This window comes from Suncus etruscus, chromosome 17 (genome assembly GCF_024139225.1).
Source record: "Suncus etruscus isolate mSunEtr1 chromosome 17, mSunEtr1.pri.cur, whole genome shotgun sequence".
Taxonomy (NCBI): Eukaryota; Metazoa; Chordata; class Mammalia; order Eulipotyphla; family Soricidae; genus Suncus; species Suncus etruscus.
The window spans coordinates 72,167,468-72,185,447 of record NC_064864.1 but is presented as its reverse complement, the minus strand read 5'-3'; the positions used below and the strand labels follow the sequence as shown (position 1 = coordinate 72,185,447).

Here is a 17,980-nt window from a genome sequence, read left to right as displayed (position 1 = left end):
TGTGTTCTTGGAGCTCAGGGCTGCCAGCCTGCCCACTGCCCTGCTGGCCAGGACACAGGCTTTCTACGGGGAGGAACGAGCCAGTGGTCAGTGGGTGGTTCTCTGACAGCCTCTACTGCTTTCCTTCCCAGGGAGCCATGGGGCCAAAGGTTGCCCTGAAGCCCCCAGCTGGACCACGGTGAAGGGCCGTCTGAGGGTCTCTACAAATCCCAGCAGAAGAACCAGTTCCCTTTGCCACCTATGGCTCCTGGGTCCAGCCAGAGGCTCTGGACTCTGTCTTGGAGTGCATTATTGAAAGATTCTGGCTCTCAGAATACCTATAATTAAAATATAAAATTGATGTTTTCCTATTAAACATGAAAGAAAAAGCGCAGGTTTTTTTATTTTTTTCATTAGGTGTATGGGAAGGATGGAGTGCTGATCCAAGGGGCGCTTGTGACGATAAATGTGTAGTATAAATGGCCAGCGTCTGGGCTGCAGCCATAGCACAGTGGGGAGGGGTTTGCCTGGGATGAGCTGACCCGGATTATAGGGTCCCCCAAGCCTGCCAGGAGAAACAGCTAAGCATCACCAGGTGTGGCTTAAAAAAATAAAGGGGGGACACAGCGGCAGGGCATCTGCCTTGCATGTTGCCGACCTGGGACAGTCCCGGGTTTGATCCCCAGAATCCTATATCCCTGAGCCTGCCAGGTGCAATTTCTGAGCGCAGAGCCAGGTGTAGCCCCTGAACGCCGCCGGGTGTAAACTGAAAACGAACCAAGAAAGATAACGTACTGGACCAGTCCCAGTCGGGTCTGCAGCAGGGCAGCGGCGGCGCGGGCCCGAGAGCGTCCCCCAGACCCGTCCAGCGGCGCCCCGCGCCGTCTGCAGGCAACGGCCTCCCTCTGGCCAGCCCGACGCTATGCTGGGCGCAGCCAGGCCGAGTCCCCCGGCCCCAACGCTGCCGGCCCCCGCGCTGCAGCGGCTCTACGCCTGGCTGGACCGGCTCCCGCTCAGCCGCCCCAAGCGCCACGTGGCCCGGGACTTCAGCGACGGCGGTGAGTGTGGCCAGGGCCGCCAGAGGCCGAGACGGGGCTCGTCGAGGACGGAGGGGATGGATGCGCCTACCAGGGTCCCTGGTCCTAGCCCGCCCGCCCCCAGTGCTGCTGGCGGAGATCGTGAAGCTCTTTCACCCGAGGCTGGTGGACCTCCACAACTACGTGCCCACCTGCAACACGCAGCAGAAGCTGGACAACTGGCGCACCCTGGGCAGGCAGGCGGCACGCCCCGTCCCTGGGTCCTGTCGGGTCCCTAGGACCCCAGCCTGGTTCCCTCGGGCCCTGCCCGCCTCTCCCTGGGCCCCTGCCCGCCTACCTGGGGTCCCAACCCTATAACCTCGGGCCCCTGTCCGATTCACTCAGCTGGCTGTCCCCGCTGGCTGACCGCCCCTCACTATGGGACTAGGCTTGGCCCCGAAGTGACTGAGCAACCTGGTGAAAGCAGAGGCTGTGGGAGTCTCCGTGGGGCAGCTCGGCCAGTGGGCCCAGTGGCCCAGGGTCAGGAGTGCTGAGCCCCAGCTGAGACAGTGACAGCAGGCAGGGCACAGCTGGGAGTGTTGTTAAATCCACAAGGAGAACCCCTGGGACGCAAGGCTGGGGCTGCGGAGCCCCTTGCCTGGAGGGAGAATGGGGTGCGAGGCTTCCCTCTTGCAGGAAAGTCCTTTCAAAGCTGAAGCTCTGGGTCTCCGAAGCCGACATCCAGAGGGTCGTGGCCAACACGCCCGGAGCTATTGAGCCCATCCTGTGTGTCCTCCGGGAGAAGATGGAGAGCGCTGCTGTCCACGAGGACCTGCCGCTTGCCGTAGGTGGCTGTGGCCGCTGCACCCACATCCTTAAAAGCCCATGGAGTGAAGGCGCTCGAGTGGGTACAAGCCTGATGCTACAGCAGCAGGACAGCAGCCAACATGAGCTGGGCTGTTCTTTCTGCCCTGCCCTGCCTCCCTTGTCCCTGGCCCCTCCAGCCTTGGCTGTTTTTTTTTTTTGGGGGGGGGGCGGTCACACCCAGCAGTGCTCAGGGGTTACTCCTGGCTCTACACACTCAGAAATCACTCCTGGCAGGCTCGGGGGACCATATGGGATGCTGGGATTCTAACCACCGTCCTTCTGCATGCAAGGCAAACGCTCTACCTCCATGCTATCTCTCCAGCCCCAGCCGTGGCTGTTTTTACAGGACCCAGGACCCTCCAGTGCTGAAGCTGATGGGCCTCGGGGGGAATTTGACTCCCCCACATATGCTGGTAGTGTACAGATCCTCTGGCATGGAGAATGACCTTGTCTGGGCCCCTTTGGGCACTGTTCAGAAGCAGCTGAGTGGGCTTCTGGGAACTGGCAGGGTGGTGTGGAAGCATGGCTTTGACAGGGGAGGTCTGTCCTGTCCAGGACCACCCAGGACAGCTGTGTTTAAGCCCCGTGGGTCTCTCCCGGTGGGGACTGAGATGTAGTGTTGCACTGTACAGACCTGCAGAGCCTCCAGGTATCTGGCCATGCGAAGACTCCTGGGCCACAGACAGCGCCTGAGAAGACCAACTGCTGTGTTTGCAGAGGGTGGGCCCCACTTCCCATCCCACTCCCACTCCCTGCACTCCTCTCCCATCTTTAAGGCTACATTTCTCTTTCAGTAGACCCTTGACCCACACGGATGGGCCCTGGACACTCTTAAGCCCCGAGGCCCAGCAGTTACTGGAGGAGAAGGAGCAGGCTCTGGCCATTCTGCAGGAGACTGTTAAGGTAGGCCCTGGGCTGGAGTTTCTGTTGGAATATTTAGAAAGTGAACCCAGGGGCTTCTGGGGTTGATGCCTATGGGTAGGAACTGCTTGACATTGGAGCAGGGGCCCCTGAGCCAGCAGGTGTGGGAATAGGGGGCATGACCCTGAAAGGGGCACTCCAAACAGCACAAGAGAGACAGACACCCCTGCACCTGGTTCTTGAGAGTACAGGCCTGATTCTTAGGTTCTATGTCCCAAGCAGGAAGCCCCTGTCCCTTGCCACCACAGATTGGCCACCACAGCCCCATGAGCTCCTGCACTGACTGTTTTGGATTCAAGCTGAGAGGTGTAGGGATTTCACCACATCTGGTCAGACCTGTGGGTGCTGGTGAGGAACTGGAGTCACTGTGGTTGGCATTGCAGAGCACAGGAAGTGCCAGGAGGAAGAATGTAGCTTGCGGCCTGCCGTGCCCATGTTCCTGGGAGGCCACACCCTGTCCCTGCACCGTACAGGAACCCTGGCTGCCCCCTCCCCTGCTGGTGAGGCAGCACCAGTGCCCTGTTGGCGCTCTGGAGATGGAGCCACTGCCCACAAGCCCTGGGGAGCCCCGGTGTTTGCTGTCCAACTTCACAGGGCCCCAGCTGTACCCGGTGTCCGTCTAAAACGCTGTGGTGGCCAATGCACTCCTTCTTCACCTTCTGTACAGGCTTCCCTGTTCCTCTCCCGGGGGTTCCACATCTGTTCCCTGTGGCGTGGTCACTTGGCCCCCATGAGACTGGCTATGGGCTCACTCCCAGGGGCATGTGTTTTCCCAAGATTCTCCAGATAAAGGTGCTCAAACTGGAACACCTGGTGAGGCTGAAGGACCTGCGAATAGAAGAGCTCATGGAACATGGGGACACAGCCTGGACCCCGCAGCCTTGCCCAGGTTCACCAGGACCTGCTACCTGCATGGAGCAGGGTGGGCGGGGGCTGCGCCCCAATGAGCTCTGATGTGAACATGAGTTCTAGTCTGACCGTGGTCTCTGTGTCTGAGTGGGGGTTCCATGCAGACACTGTGGAATGTGTGGCTCTTCAGGGTGGCTGTGGCCACGGTGTGTTGCCAACAGTGCTCCCCAAATGGACTACACCATCCCATTGTACGCACAACTGGCCTTCTCACCCGTGCCATGTGAGATGCTGAGGTGGAAGGGGTCAGTCTGTGTCCTGCATGGCTTCTACCTAGGTACGGGCCCCCCGAGGGGCTACCCTTACCCTGGTAAGGGCCAGCCCTTATCTACAGTGCCCAGGAGAAGCACAGGCAGCATTAGGGGCAGCCAGTTATCTGACTATGCCCTTGCCCACGGGGTCCTCAGCCACCTGGGGGATGCAGGGCCCTCAGCTGTCTTAGGGGTTCTTGGAGATGACCATGTCACCTGTCGTGAGTAAGGCAAAACCAAGAAGGGTGAAGTGGTCATGCAATGTGGGGCTCAGGGTGGCATCAGGCATCAGGAGGGGTCCCAGACCTTAAGGGTTCATGGGTCCCAAAGGAATAAAAATGGGGTGTTGGGTCCCTCCGGGCATGAATGTGGAGGCCCTCAAGGGCCTTTCTCACCCATGACTTTTCCCCAGCTTGCAATCACCTTCTGACACTCCCCAGTGGCAGTTCCTGGCAGGGAAGTGGTACAAGGAACTTGGGAGAGGGGCTGGAGCGGTGGCGCAAGTGTTAGGGCATCTGCCTTGCACATGGTAACTTAGGACAGACCACGGTTCGATCTCCCGGCATCATATATGGTCCCCCAAGCCAGGGGCAATTTCTGAACACATAGCCAGGAGTAACCCCTTAGCGTCACCAGGTGTGGCCCCAAAAAAAACCAACATAAAACAACAATCCAAACAAAATAAAAGCAAACAAAAGGGAGAGAAGTGGGTACCAGTGAGGAAGGACCCAGGTCTGGGGGCAAGTACTAGCCCTTGACCTCAGGTCACAAAGGGATTGCCACACTCTGGGGACAGGAGGATGAGATAAAGCTAGAAGTGACACAGGGACACCTTGGGGTGGGTGGTGCCAGGATGTAAGTTCAGTCCACATACTTAGGCACAAATGTAACCATTTAATTTTCTTGGTAGTGCTTGGGCTGACTCCTGACTCTGCTCAGAGGTGACTCCTGGCCGGACTCATCGCTGACACCTTGGCTCTGTGCTCAGGGATGACTCCTGGCTGGACTCAGGAGATCCTATGTGATGCTGGGTCAAACACAGGTTGGCCTTGCTTAAGACAAGAGCCCTCCCCATTGTATCATCTGTCCAGCCCCACAATTCCCTTTTCTCCCCCTTCCCTTTTTATGAAGTAAACTAGTGTTCTTTAAAGAAATTCATTAGGGGGCCCGGAGATATAGCACAGCGGCGTTTGCCTTGCAAGCAGCCGATCCAGGACCAAAGGTGGTTGGTTCGAATCCCGGTGTCCCATATGGTCTCCAGTGCCTGCCAGGAGATATTTCTGAGCAAACGGCCAGAGTAACCCCTGAGCAATGCCGGGTGTGGCCCAAAAACCAAAAACCAAAAAAAAAAAAAAAAAAAAAGAAATTCATTAGGGACAAGAGAATATTACAGGGGCCAGAGAGATAGCACAGTGGTAGGGTGTTTGCCTTGCAAGCAGCTGATCCAGGAACAGACAGTGGTTCGAATCCCGGCATCCTATATGGTCTCCCTATCCCGCCAGGAGCAATTTCTGAGCACAGAGCGAGGAATAACTCCTCAGTGCCACCGGGTGTGACCCCCCCCCCAAAAAAAAGAAACACCACCACCAACAACACAAAGGAATATTACATCGGGGAGGGTGCTTGCCTTGGTTGAGCCTGACCCAAGTTCAATCCCCAGTCTCCCATATGGTTTCAAGCCCCACCAAGAGTGATCCCTGAATTCAGAACCAAGAGTTACCCCTGAGCATGGCCAGGCGCTGCTCCAAAGCAAGCAAACAAAAAATTCACTTCGAGAGAGAGCATGCAAATAAGCATGACTGCAGGGGAGGGACCTCCCCCAGGGCAGAAACCAATGCTCAGGCTGGTCTCCATCATAGGGATTGAAGAGGAGGAGAAAGGCAGGGAGAAGTAGGGGAGGAGGCGGGTGGGAGGGAGGCAGAGGCATGAAGGCTGGAAATGCAGGTCAGCAGGAGGCTGTCCAGAAGCAGGCTTGTGTGAGGAGGTTTTGGAAAGATTTCTACCATCCCGGGACCAGGGCAGGTGCCCTGGGGTTCAGACGTGCACAGGGTGTGGTACATAGCTGAACTGAACATGGGCTCTTTTTTTTTTTTGATCACCTTTTTTAATTTTTTAATCTTTAAGCACTATGATTACAAACATGATTATAGTGGGGTTTCACAGTCATAAACAGAACACTCCCCATCACCAGTGCAACATTCCCACCACCTGTGGCCCCTCTCTCCCCCACCCCAGAACACAGACTCTTAACAGTGTCTGTGAGGGTGAAATATGGGCCCTCTCTCCCACCCCCAGGACCCGAGAAGGCCACACTCAGCACTCCCAAGACATAGCAGGATGGAACCCAGGTACTCATGTCTGCAGCCATGAGCTCTGCCTCTGAGCCAGGTCTCAACCTCCCAGAAAATACTGTTTGGGGGCCTCACATGGCAGAACTCAAGGGCACTCAGAGCTCAGAGCTCAGGGGTTGGTCCTGGTGATGCTCAGGGGAATTAGCCCTGCTGCAGATCAAGACCACACCAGCCTTTAGAGCATCTGTCCTGCCCTACACTTTCAGGCTTTGAAAGAAGCTGCTCCCGGGCCAGAGAGAGAGAGAGCGAGCATAGAGGTAGGGCGTTTGCCTCGCATGCAGGACAGTGGTTTGAATCTTGGCATTCCATATGGTCCCCTGAGCCTGCTAGGAGCAATTTCTGAGCGTAGAGCCAGGAGTAACCCCTGAGCACTGCCGGGTGTGATCCAAAAACTAAAAAAAATAAATAAAAGAAGCTACTCCCCAGGGTCTGGAGAGGGTGTACCACCTGGCTGCTGGCACCATGTGGTTCCTGGCACCACGGTCCAGTCTGAGCAGCAGCATGTCCTTGGACTCAGCATTTAGCTCATTTAGCTGACTAGGAGTGGGTGGGAGCAGCTCCAGTGCCCTCAGCACCTCATGGAAGTGGCCCTAAGGCCAGAGAGAAAACTCGGGGGTACCTGATGAATGCAGAAAGCTGCAGCCTGCACCTTCAAATGCTAGAGCCTTGGATTTGACTCCCTGTAACCCAGGGGTGTTACCAGAACACAAACAGAAAGAACTCCCAAACTGTAAAGGGCTATGTCTCCATTTCCTACCCTGGAGGGTTCCCCGAGACAAAAAGATTTCCGGGGTGGGGTGGGGTGGGGTGGAGAGATAGCACAGCAGTAGGGTGTTTGCCTTGCACGAAGCCAACTCCGGACGGACAGTGGTTTGAATCTCCGCATCCCATGTGGTCCTCCGAGACTGCCAGAGGCGATTTTTGAGCTCAGAGTCAGGAGTAACCCCTGAGTGCTGCCAGGTGTGACCCCCAAAAATGTTTTTTCCCCCAAAGCTCTGAGTCACAGCACCCATAAGGAATCCATGGAGCTGACTCAAGTGGAAGGAGTGGAAGGAGAGAGACTGAGTCAAGTAGGAGTAGCCCAAGAAAATTGTCTGGAGGCCTGACCCTGCCTGGGTGTGGAGGGGGGGCAGAGTAGGGAGAGGGCCTGTTGTCACTCAGAGGAACTGCTCTGTAGACTCAAAGCTGGTGTGTGTGTGTGTGTGTGTGTGTGTGTGTGTGCGCGTGCGCGTGCGCGCGCTCTCGCAGAGGGCATTTCCAAGCTGCTCAGAAAGACAGGTAGGGCCAGAGCAACTGTGCAGCGGGGAGGGCCCAAGATTTTCACGTGGCCAACCCTGGTTTAACCCTGGCATCACAAAGGGTCCCCTGAGCACCACCAGGAGTGAATCCTGAACATAGGTCTAGGGTTAATCCTTAAGCACTGCTGGGTGTGGTTCAACCAATCTAACATAAAACCCACAGAACAGAACAGAAAAGACAAGCATTGGGGGCCAGTACAGTATGGGCTGAGTAGCCCACGAGGTTCAGTCCCGTCACACATATGGTTTTTCAAACCTGCCAGGAGTGATCCCTGAGCACAGAGCCAGAAGTAACCCCTAAGCATCACCAAATGTGGTTCCCCAAAAGACAGGGGCACTGCTGCAGAAAGGGTGTAGTTACCTGTATGCTGGAGAAGGCAGATGTGTGGAGGTAGTAGTAATGTGTGTGAAGGGCAGGCACAAGCATGTGGAGAGATGATGCCAACATCACATCTTTACTCTGCCCTATGTCACACAGCCATGGCACCAAGGTTCCCTGCCCACACCCACCCACTCAGGGCTCACTTGCATCTACTTACACCCCACTGGTGTCCACATACAACCCACAGGCAGTCACACATATAGCCACAACTACACACGGCTATACGCACGCACATCCCCAGTCACACACACTCATACAGTCACAGCCACACTTGCACCAGTGTAAGCACTGCACACAGTCTCACAGTCACAATCACACCAGTGTAAACACACACACAGTCCACTAAGTCATGCTCATAGTCATACCACACCGGTGTAAGCAGAATCATACAGTTATACTCAAAGTCACAATCATTCATACTGGTGTAGGCACACACATTCCCACAGCAGCCAGGGCCCCAGCAGCCATCTTATGTTCCTGTGCACAGGGCTGGTCAGCAGCCCCATACCTCAAGTGAGACCTGGGACAGGGCCAGCCTGGTGTCCAGGCCCTGGGATGTGGGATGGATGAGAGCAAGTGTGTACCTGAATGTGGTACAGGCCCAGATCGGGCCAGAAGAGCCAGAACAGAGTAGGCCTCACGGCTCCACTCTCCTCGGGGTGGGCCTGGGGAGGGCCTCCCTGATGGCCTTGCAGGACACTGAAGTTCCCAAGGTTGAGGCCTGATAAGGCCACAGGGAGAAAGAAAACAACGAGCCAGAGCCTTTATCTGGAGGCAGCACAGGCTCAGCCTTGAGGCCCTGAAACTGAGCAGACAGTGCTCAACTCCTCCACCTGGCCCTCAGCCATGACCTTCTGGCTTTTGGTTGCTGGCTCCCAACACCCTGTGCCCCTTCACTACAGTACTAGGAGGACCTGCCAGTCTGTTTTGGGGACACAATTGACAGTGCTCAGGGTTACTCCTGACTCTACACTCAGAAATCACTCCTGGAGATGCTAAGGGGATCCTAAGGGATGCCAGAGAGAGAACCCCTGCTATTCTCTGGCTCCGACCCCCTGGCCCATAGCCTTGCTATCTGCCACCACCAAAGTTGTGGGGGCTGTAGAAGAGACCACACACCCCACCAAGGCAGCCTAGGGCAGGGATAAGGCTGGCCGACAGTGGGGTCCAGGGCAGGGGGAGACCTGCAGTACAGCTTCTATGCCTGAAGCCAGTCCAGATACCTCAAAAGACCAGTTCCAGAGTAACAACCAGCCCTTCCCACTTTGTCACTGTCCCATATAGTGCACGGGCTACACATAATGACTCTGTGCTTGTTGCCATAGGCTGTAGACAGCCTGGAGAAGTGTGGGGAGCTGGCAGTGCCCTTCCAGGCAGGGAGTTCACACACCCACAGGAGCACCTCCATGTGTCCCAAGGGTCTCCAGTCTGAGGATGCTGGGGACTGTTCTGCCCTACTTGGGCACCACAGTAGGGGCTCTGCCCTTTGAACCCCTCTCTGGTCTGGAGAAGTTCTTGTCTAGGATCATAGTTTTGTCCCTTCCATTGGGCAAATGGGAACAGTATGATGACTTTGTTTTGTTTTGGTTTTTGGGTCACACCTGGTGGCGCTCAGGGGTTGCTCCTGCACTCAGAAATCTCTCCTGGCAAGCACAGGGGACCACATGGGATGCCAGGATTCGAACCAACCACCGTTCATCCTGGATCGACCACCTATAAGGAAAACGCCCTCCTGCTGGGCTATCTCTCCAGCCCCCCACGGTGACTTTTTTTTTATTTTTTTGGTTTTTTGGTCACACCTGGCAGTGCTCAGGAGTTACTCCTGGCTTTGCACTCAGAAGTTGCTCCTGGCAGTCTCGGGGGGACCATATGGAATGCCAGGATTCAAACTTGGGTCTGTCCTGTGTTGGCCGTGTGCAAGGCAAAATGCCTTACTGATGTGCTATTGCTCCAGCCCCCCATTCAGCACACCTTTAGCTACAACCTCTGATGAGGCAACCTGAGAACTGGTGGCACGACTATCATAGACATTTGGGGTACAGGGTTACCATGTAGATTTGGATCAGGGGACTGGAGAGATAGTACAGTGGGTGTTTGCCTTGCACATGGCAGACCTTGGTTTGATCCCCAGCACCCTATTTGGTCCCTTTGAGCCCTCTAGGAGTAAGTCTTGAGCATCTGTGATGTGATCTCAAAATTAAAATAAACTTATAGGGGCCGGAGAGATAGTACAGAGGTGTTTGCCTTGCAAGCAGCCAATCCAGGACCAAAGGTGGCTGGTTCAAATCCCGGTGTCCCATATGGTCCCCCGTGCCTGCCAGGAGCTATTTCTGAGCAGACAGTCAGGAGTAACTCCTGAGCACCGCCGGGTGTGGCCCAAAAACCAAACCAAAACAAACAAACAAAAAATAATAAACTTATAGGGGCCAGAGAGATAGCACAGCAGTAGGGCGTTTGCCTTGCAAGCAGTTGACCCTGGACCAACGGTGGTTTGAATCCCGGCATCCCATATTCCATGCCTGCCAGGAGCGATTTCTGAGCACAGAGCCAGGAGTAACCCTTGAGTACCATGGGGTGTAGCCCAAAAACCAAAAAAATAAATAAATAAATAAAAAATAAAGCAATGGATAACACAACAGGGAGGGACTTGCCTTGCAAGTGGCCATCTCAGGTTCCATCCCTGGCATCCCATAAGGTTTCCTGAGCACCATCAGGGGTGATCCCTGAGTCTAGAGTCAGGAGCATTGCCTGGTATAGCCCCAAACAATAACAAAACCAAATGTAAAGTTATTTCTGGGGTTGAAGCAACAGCACGGTGGATAGGGTGCCTGTCTTGGACATGGCAAACCTGGATTCAACCTGGACTCCCCTGAGGGTCCTCTGAGATCATGGGAGGTGTCTCAGAGAACACAGACAGTACAGCAGTAACCTAGGGGCCTAACACAGCTGTGCTCCGGAATGGGGGAGCGGCATCCACCCTGAAGGTCACCATCACCATCACTATGCCAAGTGTGTCTCCATGCACAAAGCATCTGTCTCTGTCAGGGGGAGGGCTGAATGGTACTGAGGGCTGGCTGAGCCCAGTGGAAGTCGTATTCAAGTGCCAGCATGAGACCCCATGGCAGAGCCAATGTCCGTGGTAGCCATGGTGGCCTCAGAATACTGTGGGCTGTGCCCCTCAAGCCCACCCAGTGTAGGCAGCCAGCAGGGGCCTCGTGTCCCCATCAGAGCCAACCTGTCCCTGAGCCTGTCACTTTCTCGCTGGAGCCACAAGACACTGCCAGGGGCCAAGTACAAAGGGCCAGACTGGGAGTAGTGCCCCTAGCAGGGGAGGACTGAGGGCACCCACATTCAGACAGGCCTTTGGCCCCTCCAGCTGCCCAAAGCAGGTGGAGCCACAGTCCCCATGTGGTGCCCTGAGGGGCCGAGGGTACCAGGACTGGTATATAGAAACAGCCACACATACAGTCACAGTTATACAACAGTTGCACCTTGACACACGGCGTGAACAGTCACATCTAAACTCATGCCAATAGGGAGGACCTCAGTCAGCGAGAGGAAGCTGGGGAAAGACCTGGGGGTGCGAGGGGGGCTAGTGTGGCCTGTCTGCCTAGGCCGTGGTCACCTGTTCCCAGCATTCTGGCCCTGGGAACAGCAGGCAATGGACGTGGGGTCTGAGGCCCTCCCCTGCCAAGGGGCTTCTGCAGTGCTGAGATCAGGCAGGTGAGAGGCTCCAACCCAGGTGGCCGTGGCCTGGGAGGTTCTGCAGAACTCGAGAGGCCCTCCTTGTCCCGATCTGCAGGTACGGGGGTGGGGGTGGATGGGCCTTGGCAGAGCACAGCCCGAGCCCTGTGACAGGGGCTGGCCCTGGTTCAGTGCCAAGGTCTCTGCCGTCCATAAATGAGGGCTGCTGGCAGGCCGAGTAAGTCAGCCTGGCTCTTCCAGCCCCGCTGCCTGGAGGAGGAGAGAGGACCCAGTCAGTGGGAAGAGAGGGGAAAAGGAACTCCAGAGGGTGAGCGGAGGCGAGAGAACCCCAGAGGGCCAAGGGAGGAGAGGGACCCCAGAGGAGGGAAGGAAACCTTCAGTGGATCCAGCGGCTGGAGATAAGACCTAAAGACCTGCTGCAGAGCCGGGCCGGGCCAGGCTTTCCAGCTTGCTGGTCCTCCTTCCTATGCACATGCTTCTTTGAGGGTCAGGCCTAAAGGGGTGTTGGCATGGGCAGATGGGGCAGTGAGTGCACCCGCCGCAGCCTGGCCCCCAGCCCCGATCTCGATCGCCCGGCACCGGATTCCACCAGAGAAAGTTAAGTGCCTTCAGTGCTGGGACTTGTGGTGTGGGAGGGAGGTCAGGGGCAGGTGGTCCAGGGGTGTGCCTGGGGGCGGATCCAGCCCAGGTGTGTTGGGGGCGGCCGTGGGGGAGGGTGTCGGACAGTTTGATTGGCCCCCTGCGGACTGGAGAGAGGCTGAGCGGCCTAGGGGAAGTGGAAACAAAGCAACTCTCTGGAACCCAAACTGTGCCCAGTGGAAACAATATGGAGAAAACAAAGGCCCCCGCGGGGCTCCAGGACGCACATTAAGGGATTTAGCCCCGCGGGTTGGACCCTTCTAGGTCACGATTCTGTAGGGAACCCCAGGCAGACTGCTGACCTTCACGGGGTTCCCCGGGGTCTATGAAGGGAGGTTGGGCCGCAGGGCTGAGCCCAAGTGACCAGGAAGGGCCCAAGTGTGGGCAAACGGCTTGGATGCTGTGTACCCCTACTGGAGTACTCCTCTCCCGCCCTCACCAGGCTGGTGTCATTTTTTGTTTGTTTTATTTTGGGGTCACACCCGGCAACGCTCAGGGTTACTCCTGGCTCTGCACTCAGAAATCCCTCCTTTCTGGCTCGGGGGACCATATGGGATACCGGGATTCGAACCACAGTCGGTCCTGGGTTGGCTGTGTGCAAGGCAAACGCCTTACCGCTGTGCTATCTCTCCGGCCCCATCCAGGCAGGTGTCTTTTTTTTGTTTGTTTGTTTTTTTTGTTTTTGGTTTTTGGGCCACACCCGGCGGTGCTCAGGGGTCACTCCTGGCTGTCTGCTCAGAAATAGCTCCTGGCAGGCACGGGGGACCCTATGGGACACCGGGATTTGAACCAACTACCTTTGGTCCTGGATCGGCTGCTTGCAAGGCAAACGCCGCTGTGCTCTCTCTCCGAGCCCCAGGCTGGTGTCTTGCCCTGTGCTTAGAAATGCCACAGATCCCAGAGCCGCATTGCCCTGTGAGCTCTGGGGTCTCCTTACTTTCCTATGGTGGCCACCTCGTCCCCAGTCACAATGGCCAGGAGAATGTGAGCAGGACAACGGACGGCTTCCACCCAGCAGTGCATAGCATCCTTGGGCCCGAGTGCTCTAAGACCCAGGGTCCGGATAAGCGTGGGGAGAGGAGGAGCAGGGAGACCCCGAGAGCATACGGTACTGCCGGCCATGGTATTTCTAAGCACAGGCAGGGCACCAGCCTGGGCCCTTCATGGCTGCCTTGAGGAATGTGGCTAGAGAGAGGCGTTTCCAGCCTCTCAGTCTCTGCCTGACCTTGCTCTCCTTTCTTGGCCAGGCCCTGCACACTCAGGAAGGATCCTGCAGATTGGGCCCAGAGTGGTGTGTCCTGGTCCCGTGCTTGCTCACCCAGCCATGCTGAAGCAGGAAACCTCTTAGTGGCTGTGAAAAGTGCCTCTTGCAAAGGTCTCACTAGGAGAGGAAGAGGAGGGCGGGGGCATCTGGAGTCTCCCAATAATCACCATTTTCACTCGCTGTGGACAGTCCACAGGGCTTCAGCTGCTGCGGCTTTAGAGCCCACCAGCAACCTTGGTGACTGACCCGAACCTTTATGGAACCTACCTGGTCCTGGCCCACCCTACCCACACATGGAAAAGAATCAGAACCTTCCAAAAAGTCTTTGCAGGATTGAGTCATAGCACTGACCTCGATCAATGTGGGCTGCTCTTCTGAGAGGGACTGATTCTCCTTCTCCAGGTGGCCTTGGACCCCAGCGTGGTCCCTGTAGCTGGCACAGAGGGGGCAACAAATGTGTCTGAGCTGTGTGCCCAGCACTGAAGGCCAGGCAAAGGGGCGGTGCACAGGCCAGCGGTTTCATGGCGGCCCCGCCCAGCTACAGGCACCTGGCCAGGAGGAAGGAGCTCTCCGAGGTGCTGCCAGGAGGCCTTGCAGCGAGGAGGAACTCAGGCTCCTTGCTGCACAACAGGGGGGCGAGATGAAACCCACTCCTCCCCCAACCGGTGGACTCCGCTCTGCAGCCATGGGTGAGGAGAGTGAGATCCACAGGACACCAGCCTGCTGTCCTGGTCCTGGGCTCCCCCAGGCTGTGGGCACTGAAGAGAGGTGACCGGAGGGACAGAAGCCCCTCGTACAGCCCTGATCCCCCACCCCACCCCCGCCCGAACCCTGTGCCTCAGAAATCAGCCCTGTCCTGTAGACAAGGAGGGAGGTGGGGGAGGTTGTTATGGAGAACCAACAGACCTGCTGTTTGCCCACCCACGAGACATTTTGGTTCCCCCACACCTGAGCACCCACGAGGGATAGCAATCATGGGTGAGGGTCACCTGGTGCTGGACCCAGTCTGACCCAAATCCAGGCTGTTGTTCTGGACCAGGCCTGGATGCAGAGTAGGGGCAGGGTGGGTCGCTGGAACCTTTCATGAGATTTTCTTCAGGAGAGCCCCCAAGGGGTGCAGGGGTCCTGGCAGCTGTGCAGTGGTTGTGCCAACAGACCACATTGCATTAATGATTGGGATGGACGAGGGCTGGCACTGGTGAGGCAGTGCTGAGTCCCTGTTGCCTTCACCCCCATCCCACCTTTGGTGCAAGGCGTGGCTTTTCTGGTGGAGGCGGAAGTCACATAATAAACCAGTTTCTTCTTTATGCCAGGCCGTGGGTCTAGGACTGGACCATGGGCCTGGCAGGAGCAGCACCCTAGGTTCACCCTGGTACCATTCATTGACCTGAGTTGCACCAGGCACAGTCCTGGTGATGCTCAACACTGCCAGGGAGACCAAAAGGAACAAGATACCAGGGAACTTTCCTGCCACTACTGTATAAAGTTGTTGGAAAGATTTAAGCCTCCTGGGCATGAACCTAATATGTAGTCACGGGCCCGGAGAGATAGCACAGTGGCGTTTGGCTTGCAAGCAGCCGATCCAGGACCAAAGGTGGTTGGTTCGAATCCCGGTGTCCCATATGGTCCCGCATGCCTGCCTGCCAGGAGCTATTTCTGAGCAGACAGTCAGGAGTAACCCCTGAGCACCGCTGGGTGTGGCCCAAAAAACAAAACAAAAAAAAAAGTAGTCACGTTTGTAGGGCTGGGGTCAAACTAGGGCCCCCAGCACATGATGCTACAGAAGTTCTGACACAGCCAGCAACACTCAGGGACCACACCAGATGCCCGAACCCTGCACTCACTCCCCTCAACACAGGATTGCTGGGGTGGGTTTCATCTGAAAGGGGACCCCCAGCCCTGTAAATGCACTCTCTGCCCCCGTACAGAGACATCGTCCACACTGTCACCCACTCACTATGGGCGTCCCTGCAACTCTTGCGGCCCAAGTAACTGGTGGCACACACAAACACACAGGAGGCCCGGCCCAGTCCTCAGGGGCAGCCAGGCTGAGGGTCAGGATGGGACAGCTCAACTCCCCCTCTTGGCTCGTACCTCCCACACTGTTCTGTGGCTCCAAACTCCACCCCTTACCACCCCCTACAGTGCAGCGCAGACAGACCTCACCCCTGAGGTCGGGGCTTGTGGAGCTGCCTGCAGGCTACAGGGGGCCTGGGGATGGGCTGGAGGTTGCCGGCTGACCCCTTTCCCTGGAGGATTCAGGAAGGGTGTTTTCCATCAGAGCTTCCAGTCCCTCTGGGGGATTCTGCCTGGAAGAAGAGGAAGGGGACAGTTTTCCCCAGACACACCCTGGCCCGCTTTCAGGGCCCAAAGAGATTGAAGCAAAGGGCAAAAGGCTGGGAGGGGTGTGTGTAGCTGGGGCGGGGGGAGTGAACCTGGACCAGGAGGCTAAGCGCTAACTCTTAACCCACCGGACAGGCGCCAAACCCCGCCCCTCAGGCCTGGGAGCAGTTCTCAGCAGCGAGGCCCGCCTACACTCCCTGAGCTCTCCCTGATTTGGGGTCCCACGTTCCTCGTCCGCCCCGGTCCCGGGGCCTCCTGATGGCGCGGCGGACCCCAGGACCTCGGATGCTGCTGCCCTGAAACGGGGGGCCCTCGGGAGAAGTGCCAGAGCTTTCAGACCCCTCCGTCCAGGTGTCCAGCGTTCCAAGGCGCCACATGGGGGACCATATGGGACGCCGGGGATTCTAACCGCGGTCCGTCCTAGGTTAGCAGGTGCAAGGCGAACGTCCTACCGCTTGTGCCACAGCTCTGCTCCCACCCCCACCCCCCCCGTGCACATTTCTTGCCACCAATGTCTCATTTCCCTCCCTCCGGCCTTCCGGCCTCCAAACCTCTAACCTTCTCTTCCTTTTTCTTTTAGACACGGTGATTTGCACTATTGTTAATGAGAGTACACTTTATCTCCTTTTAGCACCAAGTTCTTGTCCCGAGTGATCTTTTCCAACTCATTCACTGCACTCCCAGCTCTCGAAGCCATCCTCCCAGCCCTCATCTCTATTGTCTTTGGGCATTACTTACTATACTACCTGTATTTGAATACCCCACTAAAGTGATCGTCCTATGTCGGCCCCTCTCCCTGATCATCTCCTTCATCACTACAGACTTCCATATGCATCCTTGTATAAGCAATTTTCATTTTCTCTGACAGCTGCAGATTCCACGGTGCAGATGTATCAGTTTCTTTCTGTTCGCGGCCACTGGGGTTGATTCCATATTTTTGCCCTCAAGACCGGCCCTCCAGGTTGTGGGAGCCCCAGTAGCAGCTAGACCACCTGGTGGGAAGGTCATAGACGTGACCTTCGCGGCGAGGAGCTCAAGTCCCCTGGGCCTAAGTTCCAGAAAACTGCCCGGTTGGGCCAATGGGGTCGAGGCAGTTCCTGGCCTATCCCTCGTTCTGTTAAGGGGCGCTAGCTTTAGTCGGGGTCGCCCTCGCCCCCTTTCGGGAGCCCGGTCACGGCGGGGCCTGCAGAGGCTGGGGCAGGGGTCGGGAAGCTTGACCCCACCCCCTCAGTCTCCCCAGGAACAGGCGGGGGAGGGGCAGGGCCGGCAGTGGCGAGGTCCGCGCCCCCGGGGGCGAGCCCGCCGATCGGCCCCGGCATTGTTATGCGGCGCAGAGCCTCAGAGCCTCGGGCACTTCCTCAGTGGCCCCCTAGGGTGGGGCCTTGGCCCCAGCAAAGAGCTCCCTGAAGTGTAGGGGGCTGGGCGGGCAAGGCCGTCTGCAAGGGGGGATTACTCTCGGCAAGGAGAGACAGGAAATTGCAAGATGCTCGGTTAGGTCGGAGTAAAAGCCTTTGTTTTGGGGCCACACCCGGTGACGATCGGGGTTACCCCTAGCTTGGAGGACCCTATGGGACTCCGGGGGGACGAGCCGCAGTCCGTCCTAGGTTGGCGCAGCCAAGGCCAACGCCCTACCGCCTGCGCCACCGCTTCCCCCCTTTGCAGAGGCCCTCTGAGCCGGGGCAGACACCGAAGGCCCCTTGAGCACAGTGCCCCGAACCCCCACTCACTCTTGGCGGGGTTAAAAACTAGAGAGCGGGGCCTGGAGAGATAGCACAGCGGCGTTTGCCTTGCAAGCAGCAGATCAGGACCCAAGGTGGTTGGTTTGAATCCCGGTGTCCCATATGGTCCCCTGTGCTTGCCAGGAGCTATTTCTGAGCAGACAGCCAGGAGTAAGCCCTGAGCACCACCGGCTGTGGCCCAAAAATCAAACCCAAACAAGACAAACCAGAGAGCGCACACACATCTGGGAAGGCAAGGTCGCTCTTTATTGGACGCGGGCGGGTCTGGGGACCGGGACCGAGGACGCGCAAGAGGGCGGCCGGCGGCGGCGGGCGA

General features: G+C 57.1%; 1 protein-coding gene across 1 annotated transcript; it reads left to right on the top strand.

Moving 5' to 3' along the window:
* Positions 1-901: 901 nt before the first annotated feature.
* LOC126033489 (sperm flagellar protein 1-like) lies at positions 902-3,737 on the top strand. Its single transcript, XM_049790458.1, has 6 exons — positions 902-1,037; positions 1,141-1,252; positions 1,692-1,839; positions 2,715-2,765; positions 3,257-3,394; positions 3,561-3,737. The coding sequence occupies exons 1-6, from the start codon at positions 902-904 to the stop codon at positions 3,735-3,737; spliced, it is 762 nt and encodes a 253-aa protein (XP_049646415.1).
* Positions 3,738-17,980: the final 14,243 nt, after the last annotated feature.

Coding starts and splice junctions, on each gene's coding strand:
- LOC126033489 (XM_049790458.1), top strand. CDS start 902: ATGCTGGGCGCAGCCAGGCCGAGTCCCCCGGCCCCAACGCTGCCGGCC. Junction 1,038..1,140: donor CCGGGACTTCAGCGACGGCG/GTGAGTGTGGCC, acceptor GCCCGCCCCCAG/TGCTGCTGGCGGAGATCGTG. Junction 3,395..3,560: donor CAGGGCCCCAGCTGTACCCG/GTGTCCGTCTAA, acceptor TGTTTTCCCAAG/ATTCTCCAGATAAAGGTGCT.